The following is a 23,547-nucleotide window of genomic DNA, read 5'->3' on the forward strand; positions in this document are numbered from 1 at the left end:
GAATAAAGTAGATGAGCTTCTGGTTTGTTTGGAAGATTTAGAAGCTGAGAATGAAATAGATATACTATGCCTGTCTGAGCATCACATTGTTACTGATATGGATAAGGTAAATGTAAGTGGTTATAAGCTCTCTGCACATGTAATGAGAGAAAATATGGAGAAAGGAGGAGTTGCCATATATGTCAAAAGTTATCATTGTGCAAAAAGTATAGAAACAAAAAAGTTTTGTGTAGAGAAACATATAGAAGCATGTGCCTGTGAGCTTAAATTAAATAAAGGCACATTTATAATTGTAACTGTATATAGGTCCCCATCAGGAAATTTTCATCTATTTCTGAAAAATTTGGACTCCTTGTTGTGCTATCTGTCAGAAAGGGGGAAGCAAATTATTATTTGTGGGGACTTCAATGTAGATTCTCTGAAAGAGGGTAATAGGAAAAATGACCTTGAAGTATTACTCGGTTCTTTCAATTTGACACCCGTTATTGATTTTTCTACTCGGGTGGTAAAGGATAGCAGCTCACTGATAGATAACTTCTTTATAGACCAAGTTAAGTTTAACCAGATAAATGCTCAGCCTGTTGAGAATGGTCTTTCTGATCATGGTGCACAGCTAGTTACAATATATGACATAGCTCCATTCAGCAATACTAAACAGTCCTTCAAAGTAGTACGTTCAGTCAACAATTTAACAATTGCAAATTTCAGGGAAAGCCTACAGCAGTTAGACTGGGATGAGGTGTACCGTGAACCTGATGCCAATTTAAAATATAATTTATTTCATGACATTTTTGTAAATGCATTTGAAAACTGCTTCCCCAAGAAAATAGTTAAATATACTCGTAAGAAACCTTGTAACAAACCATGGCTTACTAAGGGTATAAAAATATCTTGTAACCGGAAAAGGGAAATGTATCTGACAGCAAGAAAGAGTAGTGACCCAGAAACTATCAAAAATTATAAAAACTACTGTGTTATATTAAGAAAAGTTATTAAAAATCCAGGAGTATGTGTATCATGTCTGAAATCAGCAACTCTGATAATAAAATTAAAACAATTTGGAATATTATTAAAAGAGAAACAGGTCAACCAAGAGCAGAGGAAGACAGTATTACCATCAAATTGAATGAAAACTTTACGAACAATAAGTCATAAGTTGAAAATATTTTTAATACTCATTTTCTAAATGTTGTGGATATAGTAGGATCCAGGTGTTCATTAGAAGATGCTAGGCTGTTAATGGAAGAGGCCATACCTATGCAATCTGATACAATTGAAATCTCACCCACTTCTCCCTCTGAAATTAGGAAAATAATAAACTTGCTTAAAAGCAAAAACTCACATGGAATTGATGGCATTTCCAGCAAAATACTAAAAGCTTGTTCTCAACAGATAAGTAAGATTCTCAGCCACCTGTGTAATAGCTCTCTGGAACAGGGCATTTTCCCTGATAGACTGAAATATGCTATTGTTATACCTTTGCATAAAAAGGGGGATAGATCTGATGTCAACAATTACCGTCCAATCTCCCTTCTAACAGCTTTATCCAAAAGTTTTGAGAAAGTAATGTATTCAAGAGTAGCTTCACATATCTGTAAAAATGAAGTACTAACAAAATGTCAGTTTGGTTTCCAGAAGGGTTTTTCAACAGAAAATGCCAAATATGCTTTCACCAGTCAAATTTTGAATGATCTGAATAACCGAACACCACCCATTGGGATTTTTTGTGATCTCTCAAAGGCTTTTGATTGTGTAAATCATGAAATTCTGCTAGACAAGCTCAAGTATTGTGGCATGAGTGGGACAGTGCACAAATGGTTTAATTCGTACCTAACTGGAAGAGTGCAGAAAGTTGAAATAAGTAGTTCTCGTAACATGCAAAGATCAGCACATTCCTCAAACTGGGGAACTATCAAGAATGGGGTTCCACAAGGGTCGGTCTTGGGTCCTTTGTTGTTCTTATTATATATTAATGACTTGCCATTCTATATTCATGAAGAGGCAAAGTTAGTTCTCTTCGCTGATGATACAAGTATAGTAATCACACCTGAGAAACAAGAATTAACTGATGAAATTGTCAATACTGTCTTTCAGAAAATTACTAAGTGGTTCCTTGTAAACGGACTCTCACTGAATTTTGATAAGACACAGTACATACAGTTCCGTACAGTGAATGGTATGACGCCATTAATAAATATAGACCTTAATCAGAAGCATATAGCTAAGGTAGAATATTCCAAATTTTTAGGTATGTCCATTGATGAGAGATTAAATTGGAAGAAACACATTGATGATCTGCTGAAACGTTTGAGTTCAGCTACTTACGCAATAAGGGTCATTGCAAATTTTGGTGATAAACATCTTAGTAAATTAGCTTACTACGCCTATTTTCACTCATTGCTTTCATATGGCATCATATTTTGGGGTAATTCATCACTGAGGAATAAAGTATTTATTGCACAAAAGCGTGTAATCAGAATAATAGCTGGAGTCCACCCAAGATCATCCTGCAGACATTTATTTAAGGATCTAGGGATATTCACAGTAGCTTCTCAGTATATATACTCTCTTATGAAATTTGTTATTAACAACCAAACCCAATTCAAAAGTAATAGCAGTGTGCATAACTACAGTACTAGGAGAAAGGACGACCTTCACTATTCAAGATTAAATCTAACTTTGGCACAGAAAGGGGTGAATTATACTGGCACTAAAGTATTTGGTCACTTACCAAATAGTATCAAAAGTCTGACAGATAACCAACAAGTATTTAAGAAGAAATTAAAAGAATTTCTGAATGACAACTCCTTCTACTCCATAGAGGAATTTTTAGATATAAATTAAGAAAAAAAGAAAAAAAACAAAAATATTAAAAAAAATTAAAAAAAATAAAAATAAAAAATAAAGAAAAACAAAAAACACAAAAAATAAAGTTGTTATATTAACTTAAGTATGTTGTTAAATTAACCTAATTATGTCATGTATTGGAAAATTTGACTCGTTCCACATCATTACGAAATATCGTATTCATGATCCATGGAACTAGTATTAATCTAATCTAATCATATGATCCAAGCTCAAACTATACTACACAGCCTTTACTCCTTTCTCAAAAGCCTTTTACTCAATGACCACAATTTTCTTGATTCCCACCGCAATAGAAACTCTTGCCCTTCAACAGCTGGAGCATTATTCCCACTACCACCTGAGTAAGCTGTCCCAGCTACTCCTTTCTTATGTCTGCATAGAATTAACTATAGCCAAGAAAGAGGCTCCTCCCCCCTCCACTACTTCCACCGCCCTGACAAGCCCTCATAGCTACCCAAACACGCCTAGCTAACTTACTCAACCATCCATATTCCGAAAACCTTCCTCCACTTTCCATGAAACACATGCTTCTAAACAACCATCTTGTAACACTGTTGTGAAACTCGGCCAACACTCTGACCACTGCAGATTCATGGTACTCTCTAAAGGACTCATGTTCAGCCATAAACCTAAATTCAACCATGATGGACTTGTAAAGGACCTATCCTCTACACATTATCTGCAGTGGAAACATTTCTTCATCATGGTTTCCACAAACAGCAAACCAAAATCCTGCATCAAAACTTGTTTAAAACAGTTTCAGCCTCCCTACAAACAAGACCGTCCTTCCTTTCCACGCAGTCAACCCCTGGTTATCTTTCAGGAGTTCTTCATATCTAACATGACCTCATTTTCCATTCCTAAATCTCTCCCCGGTGATATCAACATCCCTCCCATGGAACACACAGTGGTACATAATCTGAAAACCTATACAGATCTTACCACCCTTCCTGGAGACAAAGACTCCACCACATTGGTCTTGGACTGTAGCATCTTCATGCTGAGGGTTGCCTCCAAATTTCTGACAGCACTGCATCCTAAATTTACAACCATGATCCCATCCAGAAGTTCAATATGCCCACCTTTAGCTCCTCAAGGGCCTTAGGTCCATCCCAAAGCATGACACCTGAATCCATCTCCCTCTTCACACCAACAGCCCCCTCCATTCCTACCTTTCACTTACTCACCAAACCCCACAGCCGGCCAGGGTGGCCGAGCGGTACTAGGCGCTACAGTCTGGAACCGCGTGACTGCTACGGTCGCAGGTTCGGATCCTGCCTCAGGCATGGATATGTGTGATGTCCTTATGTTAGTTAGGTTTAAGTAGTTCTAAGTTCTATGCGACTGATGACCTCAGAAGTTAAATCCCATAGTGCTCAGAGCCATTTTGAACCAACCCCACTGTTTTCCCAATGGCCGTCCCGTTGTAGCTGGGTTCAATGCTCCCACAGAACAAACCTCTGCCTTTGTTGACCAACACCTCCAAACCATTGTCCGTAACCTTCCATTCTATATTGAACACACCACTAATGTCCTTCACTGCATTTGCGCACCTCCTGCCCCATTACCACCAGAAACACTGTGGATATGATGTCCTTATATACCAACCTCCACCATGCCCATGGCCCTGTGGCCTTGGAACACTTTCCCATTGTCGTCCTTATACAAAAGTCCCACCTCTCTCCATATCCTCCAAGCCAACAATGTCCTGACCAATTCTTTCACTTTTGAAAGCCAAATACGTAAACAAATGGGTCGTACTGCCATGAGTATTTGTATGGCACCATCCTATGCCAACTTATTTATGGACCATGTGCAGTAATCCACTCAACATCAAAAACCCCTCGTCTGGGCCTGATTCATTGATGACTTCTTCATGACTTGGACTAATGGCAGTGTCAATCTTTGCTCTTTCCTCCATAAGCTTAACTTCTACTCCCTAATACACTTCATCTGGTCCTTCTCAACACAATGGACCATCTTTTTAGAAGTCAATCTCTGCCTTTCAGGAGGCTTCATAAATATGCCTGTTTATATCAAGTGCACGAACCACCAACAGTACCTCCACTTTGGCAGCGGTTACCCATTTCATGCCAAAAAGTCTTTTCTATACAGCCTCGACACCCTTGGACACTGCATCTGCCCTGAAAAGCAGCATTTGTCAAAATATACTGATACCCTTCCCAGAACCGTTATTGGCAGACCATATCCTATCTAGCTCCTCCATAAGCAAATCATCTGCGCCATCTCCTCCTCTGACACCAGTAACCCCATTAACCAGGCACTGACCAACACTCCTCTAATCAATCTGGCCTTGAAATGCTCAACCACATCCTTCACTGGATCTGTGACTACCTCTTGTCGTGCCCTGAGATGAAGGAATCCTACCCCAATCATCCAAAGTAATGTTCTGTCACCCACCCACCCAACCTACAGAATATCCTTGTCCTTCCCTATTCCAATCCTGCTCCCAATGCTGTGCCCAATGAGTAATTTCCTTGTCGTGTGCGCTGGTGCAAGACCTGCCCATAAGTCCACCCATCACCTCATATTGCTGTCCAGTGCCTACACCTCCTCTAACTTGTTTTTCATTGCCTCAGCTTACCTTTTCCCTCTTTTTCTGTCCACACCAGTTCTTCCTTCCCCATCCAAGTTATATATTGCCTTCTTCCACCACCCTTCCTATCCCTTGCCTTTTATGTGGGTGCACTTTCTTCACCCCTCTCCCCCCCTTTTCTATCCCGTACATGGTCTCAACTCCTTTTGTCTTTTTGTGCAGCTCCTAAGTCATCCGTCGAAAGTCTTGCCTCACACTACTCTGCTACCCCCACTTTGCCTTTTGTGTTCCTTCCTGACCACCTGTTCCTTCCTGACCTCCTCCACATCTCCATCAAGTCAGGAAACTGCTTTCAGTCACCGATGTTCAATAATTAATCTTGTTGCTACAACGGGCTTGTGTGTTAGGTTGTTGATGTGTTTGTATGGGAATGTGTTTACTCCTATTTGAAAAAGAGCAAGAGCTTGAAACCTAGTGTTAATTATTTTCTATTGTGTGTTTCTGTGTGCCATGCTACAGTCAGTATTAAAATGTGCTAACTTGATAGGAAACTTTTAAGCTATATTTGTAATCATTCAGTGACTCTGAGCATATTTCCTGGCAGGCTTGAATACACAGTAGTAATACCCACCTTTAAAACTGATAATTACCAAGCCACCTCTAATAAACTTGTTTCACCCTCCTTAGTTTCATAAGTTGCTGAGAAAATGATCTTAATCACATTATTGATTCATTATCCAGAGAGAGCTTGTTAACTGCCTCCGTTTAGCTTTCATGAAGGATTCCCTTACAAAGAAAGAATGCTTTCACTTTTGGATATTGTGCATCGTAGCCAAAACCTTTTATTGTGTGGACCACAAGATTCTACTTGACAAACAAAACGTGAAAGAACATATCTTAACACGAATGCAATCTTAGCTGTGTAGCAGAAAACAGATACTTATATTGATTGACTGTGATATAGGAATGGAACTATGGGAACAGGATCAGTAATCGGGATACAGAAAACTTAATTCCCACATATGTCGTAGCTCGTATATATTTACACTTGACACTGCATCCGTACAGAATGAAGTGTAACAAAGAACTGGCTAAAGTAAAGCTAAGTTGGAGGATCGACACAGAGCACTGAGATTTCACAGATATTAAGTTTTGTGGTCGATACGAACTATTGACACCACACAGACCCTCCCCCCCCCCCCCCCCCCCCCCTCCCTCCCCCTCTGCAGTGCAGAGTACTACAGGTGAGGGCGTGCAGGCGTTGACGTCGGTGAAAATCGTGCGGGTAGGCAGGCGCACCACAGGTACTTCCATCTCAAATGAGGTGGGTTGTGCATGCGGAGCGGCGAGAGGCAGGTCCACTTCGTAGTCAGTCAGCCACCGTGGCTGGATGAGACGGCGGCCAGCCCGGGACTAAGCGGGTGGGGCAGTTGACGGCGTGGTGGAGGCGTGTGTGGCCCTTAAGTGGATCGAGCTGCCCGTAGAAATGAAAACACGTAGAGATGCTCGGTCACACTCGCGTGGGAGTGTGTGGTTGTGTGCAGTGTTGGCGTGTAAGCGACCGTCCGATGGCGGGACCTCGGTATCTGTCAAAAGAATGAGCGCTCGGTCATAGATTATCAATATAGAAATGTCATTCTCTCGGTGCGGCGGCATGCTGCAGGACAAACTGATAGTAGATGTGTGTGTTTCCAACGTTGGAGGTGAGGGAGTGAAACCTGCGCAGGGTGAAATGGGGCGAGGTCGGGAAACCAGTGAACGGTGGCGAACAGTCTTCGGCGGAAGAGGTGTGCGGTGAGGTTGATGGGAGCCCGTCTTCGATCTTGATCAAGGATGGATCATCTACAGAGTCCGAATGCGGCGGTGTGAGACCATCAGGGTCGATGAAAGCCAGTTTCAGGCGATGCAGAGAAACTGTCTGTGTGCGGTCTTTAATCGTGATATCAAAAGTCGTGTCCCGCTGCCGGAGTACCTTCTAGGGGCTAAAATAAGGAGGTTGAAGAGGTTGCCTAACCGCAGCATGACGTGGGAGCAGTTGGAGAGTGAGTGACTGATGGGTGGGTGCAAACACATTTGTTGAAAATACGTGTGCATCTGACTAATGAAGTCTGGCGAGGAGGGAAGATCCTCGCTAACCTGGGGAAGAATAACTTCCCCCAGGAGAGCTTCCGACCAGACACAGTGATGGCACTCAAGGGCCGTTTTGAGGGTGCGGTGCCATCTCTCCACCAACCCATTGGTTTGTGGGTGATAGGCGGTGGTGTGTATTTTTTTAATACAGAGGATGGTGAAAAGGGAGGATTCGAACTGTTGACCCTAATCGGTGGTGACAGTGGTCAGGCACCCAAAACGAGCGATCCACGAGCCAATGAAAGCCTTGGCTACCATCCCGGCCATAATGTTAGGGAGAGAGATAGCCTTGACCCAGCAAGACAAACGGTTGATAGTTGATAAGATATATCTATGGCCCTCCTCCTAGGAGGAAGAAGCCTGGTCAGAATCGTCCAGCGGGAATGTCGAACTTGCCCAGAGGCGGGGAGGCAAGTGATGCAGCTGTGTGCCCAGGTTTGACAAACCCGTTTGATATTCTTCCGAACAAAACGTTCTGACACGAGACGTGTGGTGGCTCGAACACCTGGGTGGGCTAGGTTATGCAGGGCATCAAAAACATGTCGGCGAAGCCTGGGTGGCAGCAAAGGGCGTAGGGTACCGGTTGAAGAATCACACCACACCTCGTTGAAACTTGTTTTGTGAAAACAAGTGATGTTTGTGGGTCTCGTAGGAGAGCCTGAGGATCTTCGTCAGAAGCTTGGAGGGAGGCCAGATCAGAAAGATAAACGATGTGGGAAACAGCACTATCCATGAGAAGAAATCTGCAATGATGTTATCTGCACCCTTGATGTAACGGACAGTCATTTTGAATTGAGAAACCAGGTCAAAGTGGTGGTAACATTGAGGAGGTGGGTCTTCAGGTGGGTTGTAGTGTGCTTGTGCCAGTGGTTTGTGATTGCTGAGGACGAAAAACGAATGTCCCTCAACGGTGGGGTGGAAATGTTTGATTGCCTCGTAAACATCAAGGAGCTCTCTATCAAATGCAGAATATTTTCTCTGAGCCGTAGACAGTTTCTTGGAGAAGAAGTGAAGGGGAGAAACCGTGTCGCCCTTGCGTTGTTGCAGCACTGCCCCCACCGCGATGTCGCTGGTGTCTGTAGTGATGAATAACTCGGCCAAGGGGTCGGGGTGAGCGAGTGTCACAGTGTGAGCTAAAGAAGTCTTCAGAGCCTTGAAGGCCTCTAGCATCGGAGCAGTCCAAGAGACGGGTTTGATACTGGAAGTTTGTTTGCCTGGTAGCGCATCCGTCAGGGGTGCCTGAACAGAGGCGGCGGAAGGCAGATGGCGACGATAGTAATTGATGGTGCTGAGGAAACGTCATAGCTCTTTGTAAGTAGTCAGGGGCGGCAGAGACGTGATAGCCTGCACACGAGATTTGGGATGCTGTATTCTGTCAGCGGAGACGGTGTAACCTAGGAAGGAGACTGACGCCTGGCACAACTGAAACTTGTCTTTGTTGACCTTGACACCGTTGGAGTTCAAAGTCTGGAGGACTGTAGACAGATGATTTTCATGTTCCTCCACTGAACTGCTGAAAACGAGAATGTCGTCCAGATAAGCAAAGCAAGATAAGAGTCAATGAAATGTTGCCACATTTGCGCAGCATTCTTTAGGCCGAACGGCATGAAGTGGTGTTGGAATAAACCAAGTGGCGTGATAATAGCCATCTTAGAAATGTCTTTCGGCGTCACGGGAAACTGGTGGTAGGCGCATTTACAGTCACTGACAATTGTGGTGCCCGATAACATAAGAGGGAAGCATTGATGTTCGGCACTGGGTAATTGCCCATGACGGTACGAGCGTTTAGGCGTCTTTAATTGCCACACATTTGAAAAGTTCCGACGTATTTGGGGACGAGGTGGATTGGTGAAGACCAGTTGCTGTCTGAAGATTGCAGAACACCTGCCGCCAAAAGTTCATTAATCTGCTGCCGGGTCGCACGCAACTTGTTAGGGTTGAGGCGTCAGAGCTTATATCTAATAGCAGGGCTGGCAGTTGTAACTATCTTGTGTGTCGTTCCATCAGTGACGGAAGAACCTGAGAACTGCTCATGAGATCGGTTAACGTCCAGGCGCCGAGTCTTCGGACGAGTAGGCCGCGATGAGGCATAGCCGTTAGCATGAGTGGGGAAAGGTAGCACGAAAGTCACAAGTCTCTTAACGGTAGTGTGGCGTGCACTTCTGTGGAGGGGGTGAGTGCGTGCCTATTCATAGGTGACTAATGTATTATAACATAATTATTTGATTAGCATCACCACATTGGAAAAATATTCTGACCAGAGTGCATTTATTTTCAAATTATAATCACGTGTCCTATGTTCAACGCTTGTGAACCTCTTCCGTAACATATGAGGTATGTTCAAAAAATTCTGGAACTTTGACCATAAAATTTCGCCATGCTTAAGTTTTACTTATTGTGCATGGTCCCCTTCAATATACTCTCCTCCGCAATTGATACACCACTCCCAAAGCCGTCTCCACTTCCGGAAGCAGTCTTGGTACTCCTCTGGCTGGATCGCACGAACCACCATCTGCGAATTTTCTTTTATCTCGTTTATCATTGCAAATCTTTGTTATTTCAAAGAAGTTTCCAATTTTGGAAATAAAAAGTCCATAGGGGTTAGGTATGGAGAGTATGGAGGATGAGGCAGCACAGTGATTTTGTTTTTTGTGCAATAGTCACGCATCAGCCGAGATAAATGTGCAGGTGCGTTATCGTGAGAGTCTTGAATCGTCTCGCCACATACCAGGCTGTTTCCTTCTCATATTTTCTCACAGGCATTGCAACATTGCCTGATGGTACCATTGATTAACAGTTTGCCCCTGTGGGACAAATTCGTGATGTGAACTAATCCTTCAAAGTTAAAAGAAAACTATCAGCATAGCTTTGACATTTGACCTGACCTGACATTTTTGGTCTTGGAGCACCTTTCCCAGCTCACAGCAAAAATTGATCCTTGGTCTCAACATCAGAACCATAGACTCACATCTCGCCACCAGTTGTGATTCTCTTAATGAACATCTCATTCCATTTGTCTGATCTAAAAGTTCTTCACAGATTGTGAGGTGAAGGTCTTTCTGGTTTTGACTTGTGAGCCATGGGACAAAATTGGTAGCAACACAATGTATTTGAAGATGTTGTGTTGGAATTTCATGACATGATCCAGCCGAAATGTTCCATTCTTCTACAATCTTTCAGACAGTGAGTCTTTCATTGTCACGAACAATTTCATTAACATTCCTGACATGAACGTCCTTGATAGATGTCAAAGGGCATCCTCAATGATGGTCATCTTTAACTTCCATCTGGCCATTTTTGAACAGTGTAAATCATATAACACCGAGTATGGCGTAAACACTCATCACCGTAGGCTTTGTGCATCATTTGATGTGTGTCTGTAAAGATTTTTTTGAGTTTCATACAAAATTTAATGCAGACACGTTGCTCCTCTAACCCTACCATCTCAGAATTTGCAAATTGTGCGACACAACCCCACTTGGCAATAACTAACAGACATACAACTATGAAACTTCCAGCAGTTATACATTAAATACGGGTGTGTGCAGCAATGCCAACTGCATTTTGCTCCAACACACCATTGGCATGAAATTTGCAAATGTTATGGAATTTTGTGAACAGATCTTGTATATCTAACATTAATCCAATTTACCCATAAAATTACTCATGTATGACATTGTACGTATCAATTCTGGTTTAAAAAATGACGTGGTCTGAAAAATAATCTCCTCTCACTAAGCATTATCCACAGTAATAAAACTATTAAAATTGTTATTAAGGTTTTAAATTTAAGCTTTATGTCCTCTACTCATAATAAAATTCTTACGAATTCTTCCAATTTTTTCAATAACAATTTTCAAATTCTGACTACAAATCTTAAATGTGACAGTAGAAAAACAACAAATCTCACTTCTTATCTTTCCAGCCACAAATTCCCGCAAAAACAACACAATAGTTGTCTTCAGTGAAAAGCTCAGCATGTAATAACAATGATATGAAAAGAATAGATTGCTACTCACCATACAGAGGGCAGACAGGCACAGAGAAAAGACTGCTGTACACTTAAGCTTTCAGCCAAAAGGACTTCTGAAGTAGAACACACACACACACACACACACACACACACACACACACACACACACACAACCAATGTCTCTGCCTGTTGTAGCCAGACTGCAACTGCGCCTGATGGGAAAAGCAGTCTGTGGGTGGTAAGAGTAAGAATGAGACTGGGGTGGGGTGGGGGAAGGATAGCAGGGTACGTGTGGGGAAGGTGTGGTGCTGCTTGCAGGAGAATACTGGGATGTGGTGGGGATGGTGTAGGATTGCTAGATGGAGTCAGGAGGGGGGGGGGGGGGGGGGAGTGTGCAGAAAGAAATGTAGAGAAGGGAAAAATGATTACTGGATGCTTTGGGTAGAATAGGATGTTGTGTAGTGCTGGAATGGGAGCAAGGAAGAGGATAGGTAGGTGAAGGACTCTGCAAGGGAGGTTGAGCCAGAGTAGTTATGGGGACTCAGGATGTATTGTGGGGAGAATTCCCACCTGCACAGTTCAGAAAAGCTGGTGTTGATAGGAAAGATCCAGATGGTGCAGGCTGTGACGCAGTTATTGAAGTGAAGCACATTGTGTTGGGCAGCATTTTCAGTGATTGGGTGGTCCAGCTGTCTCTTGGCCACAGTTACCCGGTGGCCATTCGTGCAGACAGATGGTTTGTTAGTTGTCATGCCCATGTAGTAAACAACACAGCAGATGCAGCTTTGTTTGTAGATCACATGACTGCCTTTGCAGGTAGCCTTGCCTTTGGCAGAAGAAAAGATAGTTGTGACCGGACAAGCGTAGGTGATGGTGATGGGAGGATGTATGGGACAGATGTTGCAATTTGGGTGATTGCGAGGATATGGGCCATGAGGAAAGCGGTTGGGAGTAGCCGTGGAGTGGGGATGGACAAGGATATTGCATAAATTTGGTTAGTGGCTGAATACTCCTATGGGAGAGATGGAAAGGAAATTCCTCTGGTCTTGTCCTCAAATACAGCAAAATATAAAACTTCCAGGTAGAGTAAAACTGTGGTCTGACCAACCCAAACTCAGGACCTTTGCCTTTCACAGGCAGGTGCTCTACCAACTGAGCTACCAAATCACAACTTGTGATCTGTCCTCACAGCTTTACTTTCACTAGTACCTTACCTCCTACCTTGCAGAGTAAAGCTATGACGAAAGGCCGTGTGTTGTGTTTTGGCAGCTCAGTTGGTAGAGCAGCATTTGCCCACAAAAACAAAAAGTCCTGAGTTCTGATCTCAGTCCAGCACACAGTTTTAATCTGTTTAGCATTCACTCTACTGCAGAGTGAAAATTTCATTATGGAAGTAAGATATATATTATTATTCAAAATGTGAAATGAATTCATAACTATTCAAGCAGTTTTCCATCATAGCGGTGTAAATACTGTAGACGCAACATCGAAAAAATTCTCAGATTTAACTGATAGGACACAAATCTCATTTCAGAAACATAACACTTTTTTAACTCCTAGACAAAATACTAAATAAATTTTTTATTAATATGTTGTGAGATTACTCTTGAAACTCTCTAACACATGTGCACCTACTACCTTAAGAAAGGATAGCACAGTAGTTTAATATAACATGAGAGAGAGTCGTAGATAGAGAGAGGCTGAATGAAACACATTTGGTTATCAAGAGAGCAATGTTTGAAGTCTTCAATGACTACCACAGCAGAATATTGTCAAACAATATTTCACAAAACCCAAAGAAATTCTGGTCATATGTAAGGGCTATTAGTGGCATCAGCAAACGAGACAGGAAATGAAACTAAGGGTAGCAAAGCAAAAGCTGAAATGCTTAACTCTGTTTTCAAATGTTGCCAAATTGCCCAAATTTAATTCTCATACCACTGAAAAGATAACTGAAATAATAATGAGTGTCAATGGAAACAGCTGAAATCGTTGAAATTGAACAAAATTCAAACAATGGGAAATCCAGGATTGAATGTAATAATATTATGAGAAGGAAGTTTATCTGCAAAGGACACTGCATATAGGATGCTGGTGCAACCTACTCTTGAAAACTGTTAAAGTGTTTGGGATCTGCACCAGGTTGGACTAAAGGAAGATATTGAAGCAATTCAGAGCTGGGCTGCTAGATTTGTCACTAGTAGTTTCGAACAATATGCAAGTGTTATGGATGTGCTTTTGGAACTCAAATGGAACTACCTGAAGGGAGGGAAATGTTCTTTTTGAGGAGGAGGCACCATTGGATGCCAAACACGCTGTGCTACCTGAGTGTAGTGCATGCCTGATCTATCGAGGGGGAGTTTAGTTCAATCAAGTAATTATTAAACTAGCAATGGAAAACAAACAGCTACTGTTAAATACAACTGAGGCAGGGTGTGTATGACCCGGGACAACCAGGAGATCTAGGAGAAAACTGGGAAAAGCCCGGGGATTTTTTAGAATTCCAGGATTTTTCTTTTTGTTTTGTTTTAGTTTTCATTTACATTTTTGTAATTTTGTCTGGTAATAAACAATACTTTAATAAAGGATATTACTGTATCCCGCTACTGCAGAATAATATTGGAGCAATAAAACATGAATTAGAGAGAAAAAAGAAAATAAAAGTGAAGTTGCAAAGGAAATGCACTGCACACAACAAGAAAACACAGTGCTCATACAAGTGTTTGCCAACAGCAAAATGTGTCAAATGCATTAGGAAGTCTGTGCAATGCTTCATAACAATAGATTGCCTCCAATACGAGGCCGACGTCTCGTGGCAGTATCTATCTTACCCCTAGTGAGTGATATCTAACACACGACTGCACCTGACTTTTTCATTTCATTACCTTTGGTTCTGTGGCTAGGAGGGTTATTGCCCCATAATTATTTACATCATGTGGGTGATCCTTTTTGAAAAGTGGAATGGCTTTTAAGATTTTGATGAGTCCCGAAAGCAGCCATTGTTTTATAAACTGTTTATTACATCAGAAAGGGGTCCAGCAGATTCTGTGGCAATATTTTTTATTAAGTGGTCAGACAAAGCATTAGTACCACAAGAGTATGAGTTTGTTTGTTTCTCTGATAATTTTTATGACCTCTGCAGCTGATGTTGGTTTTAAGAAGAGTGACCTGTCTGATTTTTTTAGCACTATTTCAAAAGTTTTTTGTGGTTTTGTAATACCTGAGGGAAGATTGCTTACGTTATTTGTGAAATGTGCATTAAACAATTCACATATTTCTTTAGCATCTGGTAGTTTTTTCCCATTCTCATTTAGAAAGTCAGGCAGTGGTTGTTTAGGCTTTGTTGCTGTAGTACCATTGACAACTTTCCACACAGCTGTACTCATGTTGTTTGTATTTTTAATGTACTGGTTGACTGAGAGCTTTTTTGCCTTGGATCTCACTTTCTTGAAGACCTTATTTGTATTTTTTGAAATAATTAACAAAATTAGGATCTGTGTTACTTTTACTTTGCATGTACAGTCTTTATTTACTTTCACAGGAGATGAGTATCCCTTGTGTTATCCACCCTTTGTGTCCAGGTTTCCTGGGTCCTAATTACATGTTTCTTAAGAGGGAAGACTATATTATAACAGTGACTCAGGGTCAGCAAAATTCTTAACCTTTTTATCAGTGTCTTCTTCCAGGTGAACATTTCCCAAAGATTGTTGTATTAACAAATTTTTAAATAATTGCAAACTATCAGGATCATTAATGCACCTCCCGTGAATTATTTTAGGTGAGGTGGACACGGAATTTACTTGATATGGGAGGCTTACATCGAATGGGAGGCATTGGTGGTGAGAGAAACCATTTGACAAGTTCTCAAGTTTTATTACTAGGGTAGAGTAAGGGTTTACAGTGATTATGTCAATGGATGAAGAGGAAGTGGGAGTACTTGTAGTAGTTTCTTTTACAATATTTTCCCTTGAGAATCTTGCTTGCGCATTTCCTAAGTCACTGGCTTCATGTGAACCCACTGCTAGATTTACTTTAATATCAGAACTCACAATAATTTTTTTTTCCTTTTCGCAATGTAATAATGGATTGCAGATTCCAGATTTTGTAGAAAGTGACCCATGTCTCATCTGGTTATCTGCAACTGCAAATAATGATTGTTTGCTGTTCTTTCAGTCTAAGTACACAATGTTTAAAGTGTTCTTCTTCATTTAGATGATACATTTTATGATTTCACTGGTCTGAACACCACCTCTTAGAAGTATTAGACATCCACCACCTCTTTTAGTGAATCTGCATTAGCTAGTGCCCATGACATATTTCGGAAAATTAAAAAAATGAGAGCTCATCAGCTTTTATCCAGTGTTCAGCAAGGCATATAATATGTACAGTGGGAAGGTCGGACAAGCAATAAATTTTAAATTCTAGGAATTTCTTCCATACAGATTGGATGTTTTGTGTATATATATTACCAAGACCATGTGGTGCAGCCCATGATGTTAGTGTAATCTTCTACCGATGTCGGCATTCATTTTTGAAGTGCTTGTGTATTCTTGCAAATCCATAATTAGCAGATTTTATTTCATCATTTACGCACAACCAATTCTAAAGGTCATAATGGCATGGCACACCAGTGAATACCACATCAGTATGCGTTAATTTGCTGACACACACACTCACACATACACATGTTCATGAAAATGCAACTTGCACACGCAACTGCAGTCTCAAGAGTGTTTTTGTTGTGCCTATCGGCAACTCAGCATCTCTGTAATAAAAATGATTGAGTTAATACAATGTAAATATTTCAACACTGATGATTTACTGGGAGCAATGCACCACAGATAAACAGTAGATCTAATGCTGACATTTTACTTACACTGTGTCAGTGTGATATTTAGTAATTTGATCACATAATGTAACATGCCTTCTTTTCTTGAAGCTTTACTGGAATGATTAGCTAATTTGGGTGCACAATACATAATTAGGTGTGTTTCGGTGTTATATAGTTATGAAAACTGCCAGTTATTGTAATAGTTGTCTCACGGCATAATAAGAAATATATATTAAAAATTGCTGATAAAGAGCAACTTAATAAATTGTTTATTGAAATTTTCCTCTCATTTCTTTGCAGTAATAGTTGAAGAAGCAGCTGAAGTACTAGAGTCACATGTTGTTGTTTCTTTAACAAAAGCTTGTGAACATCTCATTCTCATAGGTAAGCATGATGAGGAAGAAATAGAAACTGCTGAATGCTTTGATATTTCTATTGGTTCAGATAGAGACATTTTAGCAGAATGTCTTTTTGTTTTAAGTAACATAGCATATGATTATTCAGTGTGGATTTCATTGAATTATATCAGTAATGAGAGTTTAGTCTGCCTTACTACTAAATTCTTTAGATTTGATGCACAGCTTATTAAAAATAACATTTGTATCTAATTGTTTACTACATTGGCAAACTTCGGTGCATATGAACAAAACTATTATTTTTCAGGTGATCACAAACAGCTGCGGCCATCAACTGCAGTTTTTGAGCTAGCAAAAAAATATAATTTTGATATTTCTTTATTTGAACGTATGCTCCAGAATGGAATGCAATATGACTGTTTGGAAGTTCAGCATAGGATGAGGCCAGAAATAGCAAATCTCATCACTCCCACAATTTATCCAACATTAAAGAGTGCACCATCTGTTTACCAGTATGAGAAGGTGAAAGGTGTCACAAAGAACTTGTTTTTCATCAACCATGGATTTCATGAAGAAGAGGTATGTGGTACAGCTTCGATGCATTACACTAATTCTATTCTGGCATTAAATCTGATTATTAAAGTAGAAAACGGAAACTAAAAATTACACATGAAATATATATGAAGGAAGACGGAAGATTTTCTTTGTTCTTTACATGAAATTTACATCTACTTGTACAGCAAACTACTATGGACGGCATGGCAGAAAGTACTTCCTCTCCTACCACATATTAGGATGTTTTCTCGTAAAACTTTTATATGAGATGTGGAATTAATGAATGCTTAAATCTGCTGTAATTAGTCTAATATTGTCTTCACAGTCCCTCTGGAGCAGTATGAAGGGGCTGTAGTATATTCCTAGTTTCCACACTTGATACTGGTTTCAGAAACTTTGAAAGTATGATATTGCAGCATAAGTTATGTTTGCTGGTTCAGGTTTTTTATGCGTTTTAGTGACAACAGTCCTTTGGGTATATGTTGCATATATACTGTTAGGACTATTTGGTAAGGGGCCTATGCACTCACGTGAGTGTTTTCTAAGCAATATCTTTTGTAAGTTCACTGCATTTTTCCATTAGCCTACAAATGAACTGAAGTCTGTTGCCTGCTTTATCTATCACTGAGACTGAAAAACATTCATTTTATATCCTGACAAATCGTTAACACCCAGGTACAAGCATGAGTTGACTGATTTTAGTTGTCACTCATTGATATTTGAGTTGAAAAAATACTAATTGCTTACATTTTTTGAGTTGCACAGTTTTTTCCACATTTGCACCTTGACATGGTAGGACCAATTCCTCCATCAAATGGACAGTGATCAATGATCAGTCATTTTACATGCTGTCCAGAGGCAACACGAGTGATCAATGTCACCGTGGATACTTTAGCCTCTACATTCGCATTAGGTTGGCTAACTGGTTTGGCTGCCCACTACACAGAACCACTGATTGCAGCTGGCAATTTGCATCCAATTTATTTTCCCAGCTGGCAAATTTATGCAGGTATGGACATCACAAGACTACCAGCTACCAACCTGCCAGTGATGGAATGATTGAAAGATTGCAGTGTTCCCTGAAAGTGATGCTAATGTACTATGGTACGTCCTGGACTTCTGCCCTTCTGATAGTCCTGGAAATATGAACAACATGTAAGAACGACTTGGACTCCTCAGCTGCAGAACTTGTTTATAGTGAACCATTGCGTCTTCCCAGAGGCTTTGTTGAGGACAGCTCACTCCAGTCAGCAACACAAGGTCAACTGGAATGGACCACATTGCTTTAATATGACCTTCCACAGCCTCCAGACAGGGTACACTGACCACTTACATGCCTCGTGACTTAGAAAGCTGCTCACACCTTGTAGTGTTTCGAGAATTTCCGTGAAAATTCTAGAATCTTTCGGCCTTCCACCGTCTCGAACACACGATATTTTAGATGTGAGTGGGAGAAAGGAACCCTATCTATTGCGCTTCACCTGTCTGTGTTTGTAGGTTTGAAGTTTGTCGTATGAAGACGGTAGACACGGCGGTCGAATGGCACCGACAAGTACTTGTCGGTCGCGCCATGGAAGTCATAACGAAAGCGCACGGCCGAACCGAGGAACTTCTGTGATATTCTGTGCTGTTTTTTAACTATGACTATTGTTAGTGACAAAAGAACAATTGAGTGGAAAAAAGATTTTTAGTAACTTTTTAACTTTAACTTGCTAGAGACAAGACAGGTGTACGATCTCTGTATAATAGAGTCATGATTAGCAAGCCAACTCTGTTGTAAATGTATCTGTGGTTCTAATGTTTGGATATGCGAGGAGACTTATGTAACAGTATTTATTCATGTGGAGATGAGATTTGTAAAAGTTTGATGTTTAAATATATGTTGTTAAGTGAAGCAAAAGAAACTGTGTACGTAAGTGGGAAGAGTCTTGAGAAATTCCTGTTCCCAACAATATACTGTGTAGAAGAAGAGAAAGGGAGTTTGCAGCAGCAGGCTAACGAGCTAGGAAAGTTGGCAGCTAGGAAAGTCGGCTGATCATCTCAAGTAAGCTGTATTGTTAAAGAAGTTGAAGTTTTCACACATACTTCACCACTTCAGGTCTTCCAAAATGTTAGAACATGATGCTCCAAACAACATACAGTGTCATGCCACCACTCAGCTGCCGTTCTCTGACACATGCTGTGTTCTACAAAGATGCACACAGATACTGAACGTCATGGTAAGTGGAAAGCAGACAACTGGTACAATTAACTGTGTCAAGCCTGTGTACATTTTCACGAAAGAGCCACCACCCACATGCACCAAGACTTCACCATCCTCCAGTACCAGCACTACAACCTCCACCACAGGGGCAACAAACGGATGATGCAGACTAACGACAAATGCACAAAACCCGTTCCAGCGGCCACGTGCATTTCCCTGCCACATTCCGAGATGACTTTCCACTTCTACCAAAGGGCTCATGTAACATCTGCTATATGGTTGAGTGTCATCGCTGCAGTCAACTGTCAACCAATGATGCCTGTATGTTTAGTAGTATAGAATCACATGTGTGATAACAAGTGAATCGCAGCTGTTAAGCAGCTTCTGCACCATCTGTCAAGAGCCCTTTGTTTTCTAATAAGTTTTAAATCTGTTTATGTTTTATTCCTTACTGTGAATATTTGTGTTTCATATGTTTAGTGTTTTATGTTCCATACTCTCGAGTATTTGTACATTCAGGAATGATTAAGTTCAGAGTTTACATTCTATTCAATACTTGACAGACAGTAATGAATGCTGCACTACCTGGTTACCTAGTTCACTAAATACAGTGACCACAATGAACTATTTTGCTGCAGTGTCAGTGTAGTCACATTTTGCAGAGGTCAGTCAGCTAAAATTGAGCTTGTAAAATGTAAATGTAAAATTTGATCTATTAGTCTCATTACATACATTGTACAGATCATATGATCTGTTGTACAGGAGATACATTAAGTTTAGCAAAAATATGATGTATAATGATTTACAGAAATTCTTTTTACACTATTTTAAGAATAATGCCAGTGTATACAACACTACAATATTTACTATAAATTAACAGTTTACCAATTTCCTTTGTTGTACACAGACAACATTGCAATATTAGCTACAGATTTTTATTGTTCAAAGTGTCAGACTGTCTTCCATGAATTCTTCAATGCTGTAGTAACATATTTCTATTGAAATATTTTGGAGTAAACTTTTCAGCGAACTAAGGTGCATTGTTAAATATGTTTCTTCCTTGTAATTTTTTTATATATTATTAGCCCCATGTACAGTGGTGTCTGAGCATAAAGCTTTAAGCGATGCAAAGGAAATTTGAAGTTTTCCTTGTGACGAGTACCATAGCTATGCTTAAAACGGAACTTTTCAAGATTATGTTGATTATTATATACAAAAATCAAAATTTCAAAAATGTACAATGAAGTAATTGTTAGTATTTTTAATTTCTTGAACAGTGGGTGACATGACTCATTTTTGTGGGCAGCACACATGTTTCTAATGATTTTCTTCTGAAGAATTAGTAGCCTTGTACTGCTTCTAGAGTTTTCGCAGAAAATTATCCCATACTTAATAACAGATTCAAAATAACTGTGGTAGACTGTTTTTCTTGTGTCCATATGAGTGGCACCAGATAAAATAAACATTGCAAAAAGCTAAGGAATTTAATTTATTTGCCAGGAAGTCTATATGTGTCTTCCAGTTTAAACTTTTATCAAGATTTAGGCCCAAGAATTTCACATGGCTCACTTCTGTCGTCAATTGATTATTATGGGCTATTTGTACAGGACATATTGTTGACAATTTAGAGACAAATTGCTTTATCTGGGTCTTAGTGATATTGAGCTTTAGTTCATTTTTAAGGAACCAGGATTCCAGTTTCGCTATAACATTTTCTATACTATCTGGAATCTTTTCTATTGTGTCATTTTCTATATCGACTGAGGTGTCATCTGCAAACAAGACTGAATGAGCATCAATATTTAATGGTAAATCATTCACGTACAACAAGAACAGGTAAAAACCCGGTATTGAACCATGTGGAACTCCTTGGGAAATTGTTTTCCATTCGGAGAGGTAGTTAACAGAATTTGATGTTAAAATAACTCTTGGTTTCCTTTCTGTCAGATTAGAGTTGAACCACTGTAATTCAGTGTCTTCAGATCCCATAGCTCTTTCGTTTGTGAAGTAATAATGAGTGGTTCACGGAGTCAAAGGCTTTCGTTAGATCACGGAATATTCCTGAGACTTTTGTACCCTGGTCTAGTGATATGCTTATTTTTTCTGTAACTTCTCTGATGTCATTTATGGTGCTTCTTCCTCTTTGAAAACCAAACTGATTTTTACAAATACTGTCATTTACTGTAAGGAAATTTTCTAGTTGTTTTGCCACAAGTTTTTTCAAATGTTTTAGAAAAAACAGGAAGGAGAGAAAGAGGCCTGTAGTTTTCCTTTTTAAATAATGGCCTAATCTCTGCATATTTTAGGACATCTGGGAACAGGGTGTATATGCTCCTGGAGATCCGGGAAAAACCCAGAAATTTTTTCATCCGGAAAAACCTGGGAATTCTTTAGAATTCTGGGAATTTTTCATTGTTTTTGTTTTCAGGTAATTGTTTTTAATTTTAACTGGTAAGAACCGATACTCTAACAAAGGATATTACTGTATCCTTCTACTGCAGAATAATACTTCAACAATAAAACATAAATGAGAGAAAACACAGAAAGGAACTTAAATTGCAAAGGAATTGCGCCATATACAACAACGACACAAAGTGTTCATGCAAGCCTCTGCCAACAGCAAAATGTGTCAAAGTCTTTAGGAAGACTACACAATGCTTCATAACAACAAATTGCCTCCAATGAGCATGAAATCACAGCTGTTTACATTAGATTCATTTTAGAGTTACGAGCGGGCTCGTGTGCATGCGCAGTTGAGTTGCGTTTGAGTGGGAGATTCTAACCGTTTCTGGCTACAGGAATATGGCTGTTGGCTGTGCAAGCAGTCGAAGCAAGCAGCTAGATGCTACCGGGAAAAGGGGGCACCAAATTCATATTCTTGAGGAAAATAACTTGTTTCACAAAGCGCCTAGCATCCAGCGCATGTTTGTCTATCGATTATTCATATGATTTTGAAACGCTTCCCTGTTGGTTTTCGAACATTTTTGAACACATTTTTTCAAGTTGATTTTTGAATGCATCATGTCTCTGTCAGGAGAATCCTCGTTGCATCTAGAAATAAACTTTCCGCAGACAAAAGGGGACGGGGCTATACGAGCTGAGTGAAGTAAAGCCGAACGGATGAATGCCAATTGCTGTCTGATTATGTGGTTGATTAGGTTTGCGAATGATCAGCGTTGTTATAATTACTAGCGAAATCTATAGATTCAGACTACCAGAATGGAAATAAACGACGGTCAGGAATAACAGGTGAGAAAGATCACGTATTATCTTCTCATTGTACAGTCCCCGGCTAGCAGCCGCTGAAGTTGTATTTTGGAAGTAACGCGGAAAATGTGTTGTACGAACACGTAACAGCGCTTAACTGGATAATAATCACAAGATAACTAAACATGTGATTCTGGCAGGGTTAGTGAAGTTAATCGGCGAACAAATTTTGACAATGGCAGGAATAGCTACAGAATTTGTGATGACAAGATTGATTGTTAGAACGAGGAAGGAGAAGAAACTGGGACATCACACAAATTATGAAAGAATACGACTATTCCAAATTATATAAAAATTTCGTAACACTACTTTTCGATCTCGTGCTTGAGAAACTGATGCATATGGATGAAATGTGAAACTATTTCCTAACATAAATCTTTTTGCTTGTAGTAGACATAACAGGCATTTGATATTGGTACTTCGTGAATTATATTCTGTCTTGTTGTAAAAATGGCCATTTGTGCCACAACAGTCTCGTTTATTTGGTGTGTGTTACAAAATTGCTGCAATATTAGAAAGGCCTATTTTGTTTTATCTAGCAGACAGTGACAAAATAGACGTAATCAGATTGAGAAACCACACCAGTCTTGGGTATTATTTGTATTAACAGCTTTTTCATTATTAGGTAACGGCATTTTGATTTTTCATGTAGCAAAACGTTTAACGAACTTTGATGAGGTAATAGATTCTTTCACAGAAAGGAAAGCACGCCATGTAAAGCTGTAGCAAGATGAGAGAGAGAGGAAAAATGCTAGGAGCTAAGGATTGAAGAAATGTGTAATTTCTTGCTTATTTCTGGTTTTTATT

At 40.1% G+C, this 23,547-nt stretch overlaps 1 protein-coding gene across 1 annotated transcript in view; it reads left to right on the forward strand.

Moving 5' to 3' along the window:
- LOC126457063 (NFX1-type zinc finger-containing protein 1-like) overlaps positions 1–23,547 on the forward strand; it is a 283,116-nt gene that overhangs the window by 82,844 nt on the left and 176,725 nt on the right. Inside the window, exons 4-5 of the mRNA XM_050093061.1 lie at positions 16,660–16,743; positions 17,023–17,294. Of these exons, the coding sequence (XP_049949018.1) occupies positions 16,660–16,743; positions 17,023–17,294 (356 nt within the window). The remainder of the gene's footprint in view (positions 1–16,659; positions 16,744–17,022; positions 17,295–23,547) is intronic.

This window comes from Schistocerca serialis, chromosome 2, assembly GCF_023864345.2.
Source record: "Schistocerca serialis cubense isolate TAMUIC-IGC-003099 chromosome 2, iqSchSeri2.2, whole genome shotgun sequence".
In the NCBI taxonomy this organism is placed as follows: Eukaryota; Metazoa; Arthropoda; class Insecta; order Orthoptera; family Acrididae; genus Schistocerca; species Schistocerca serialis.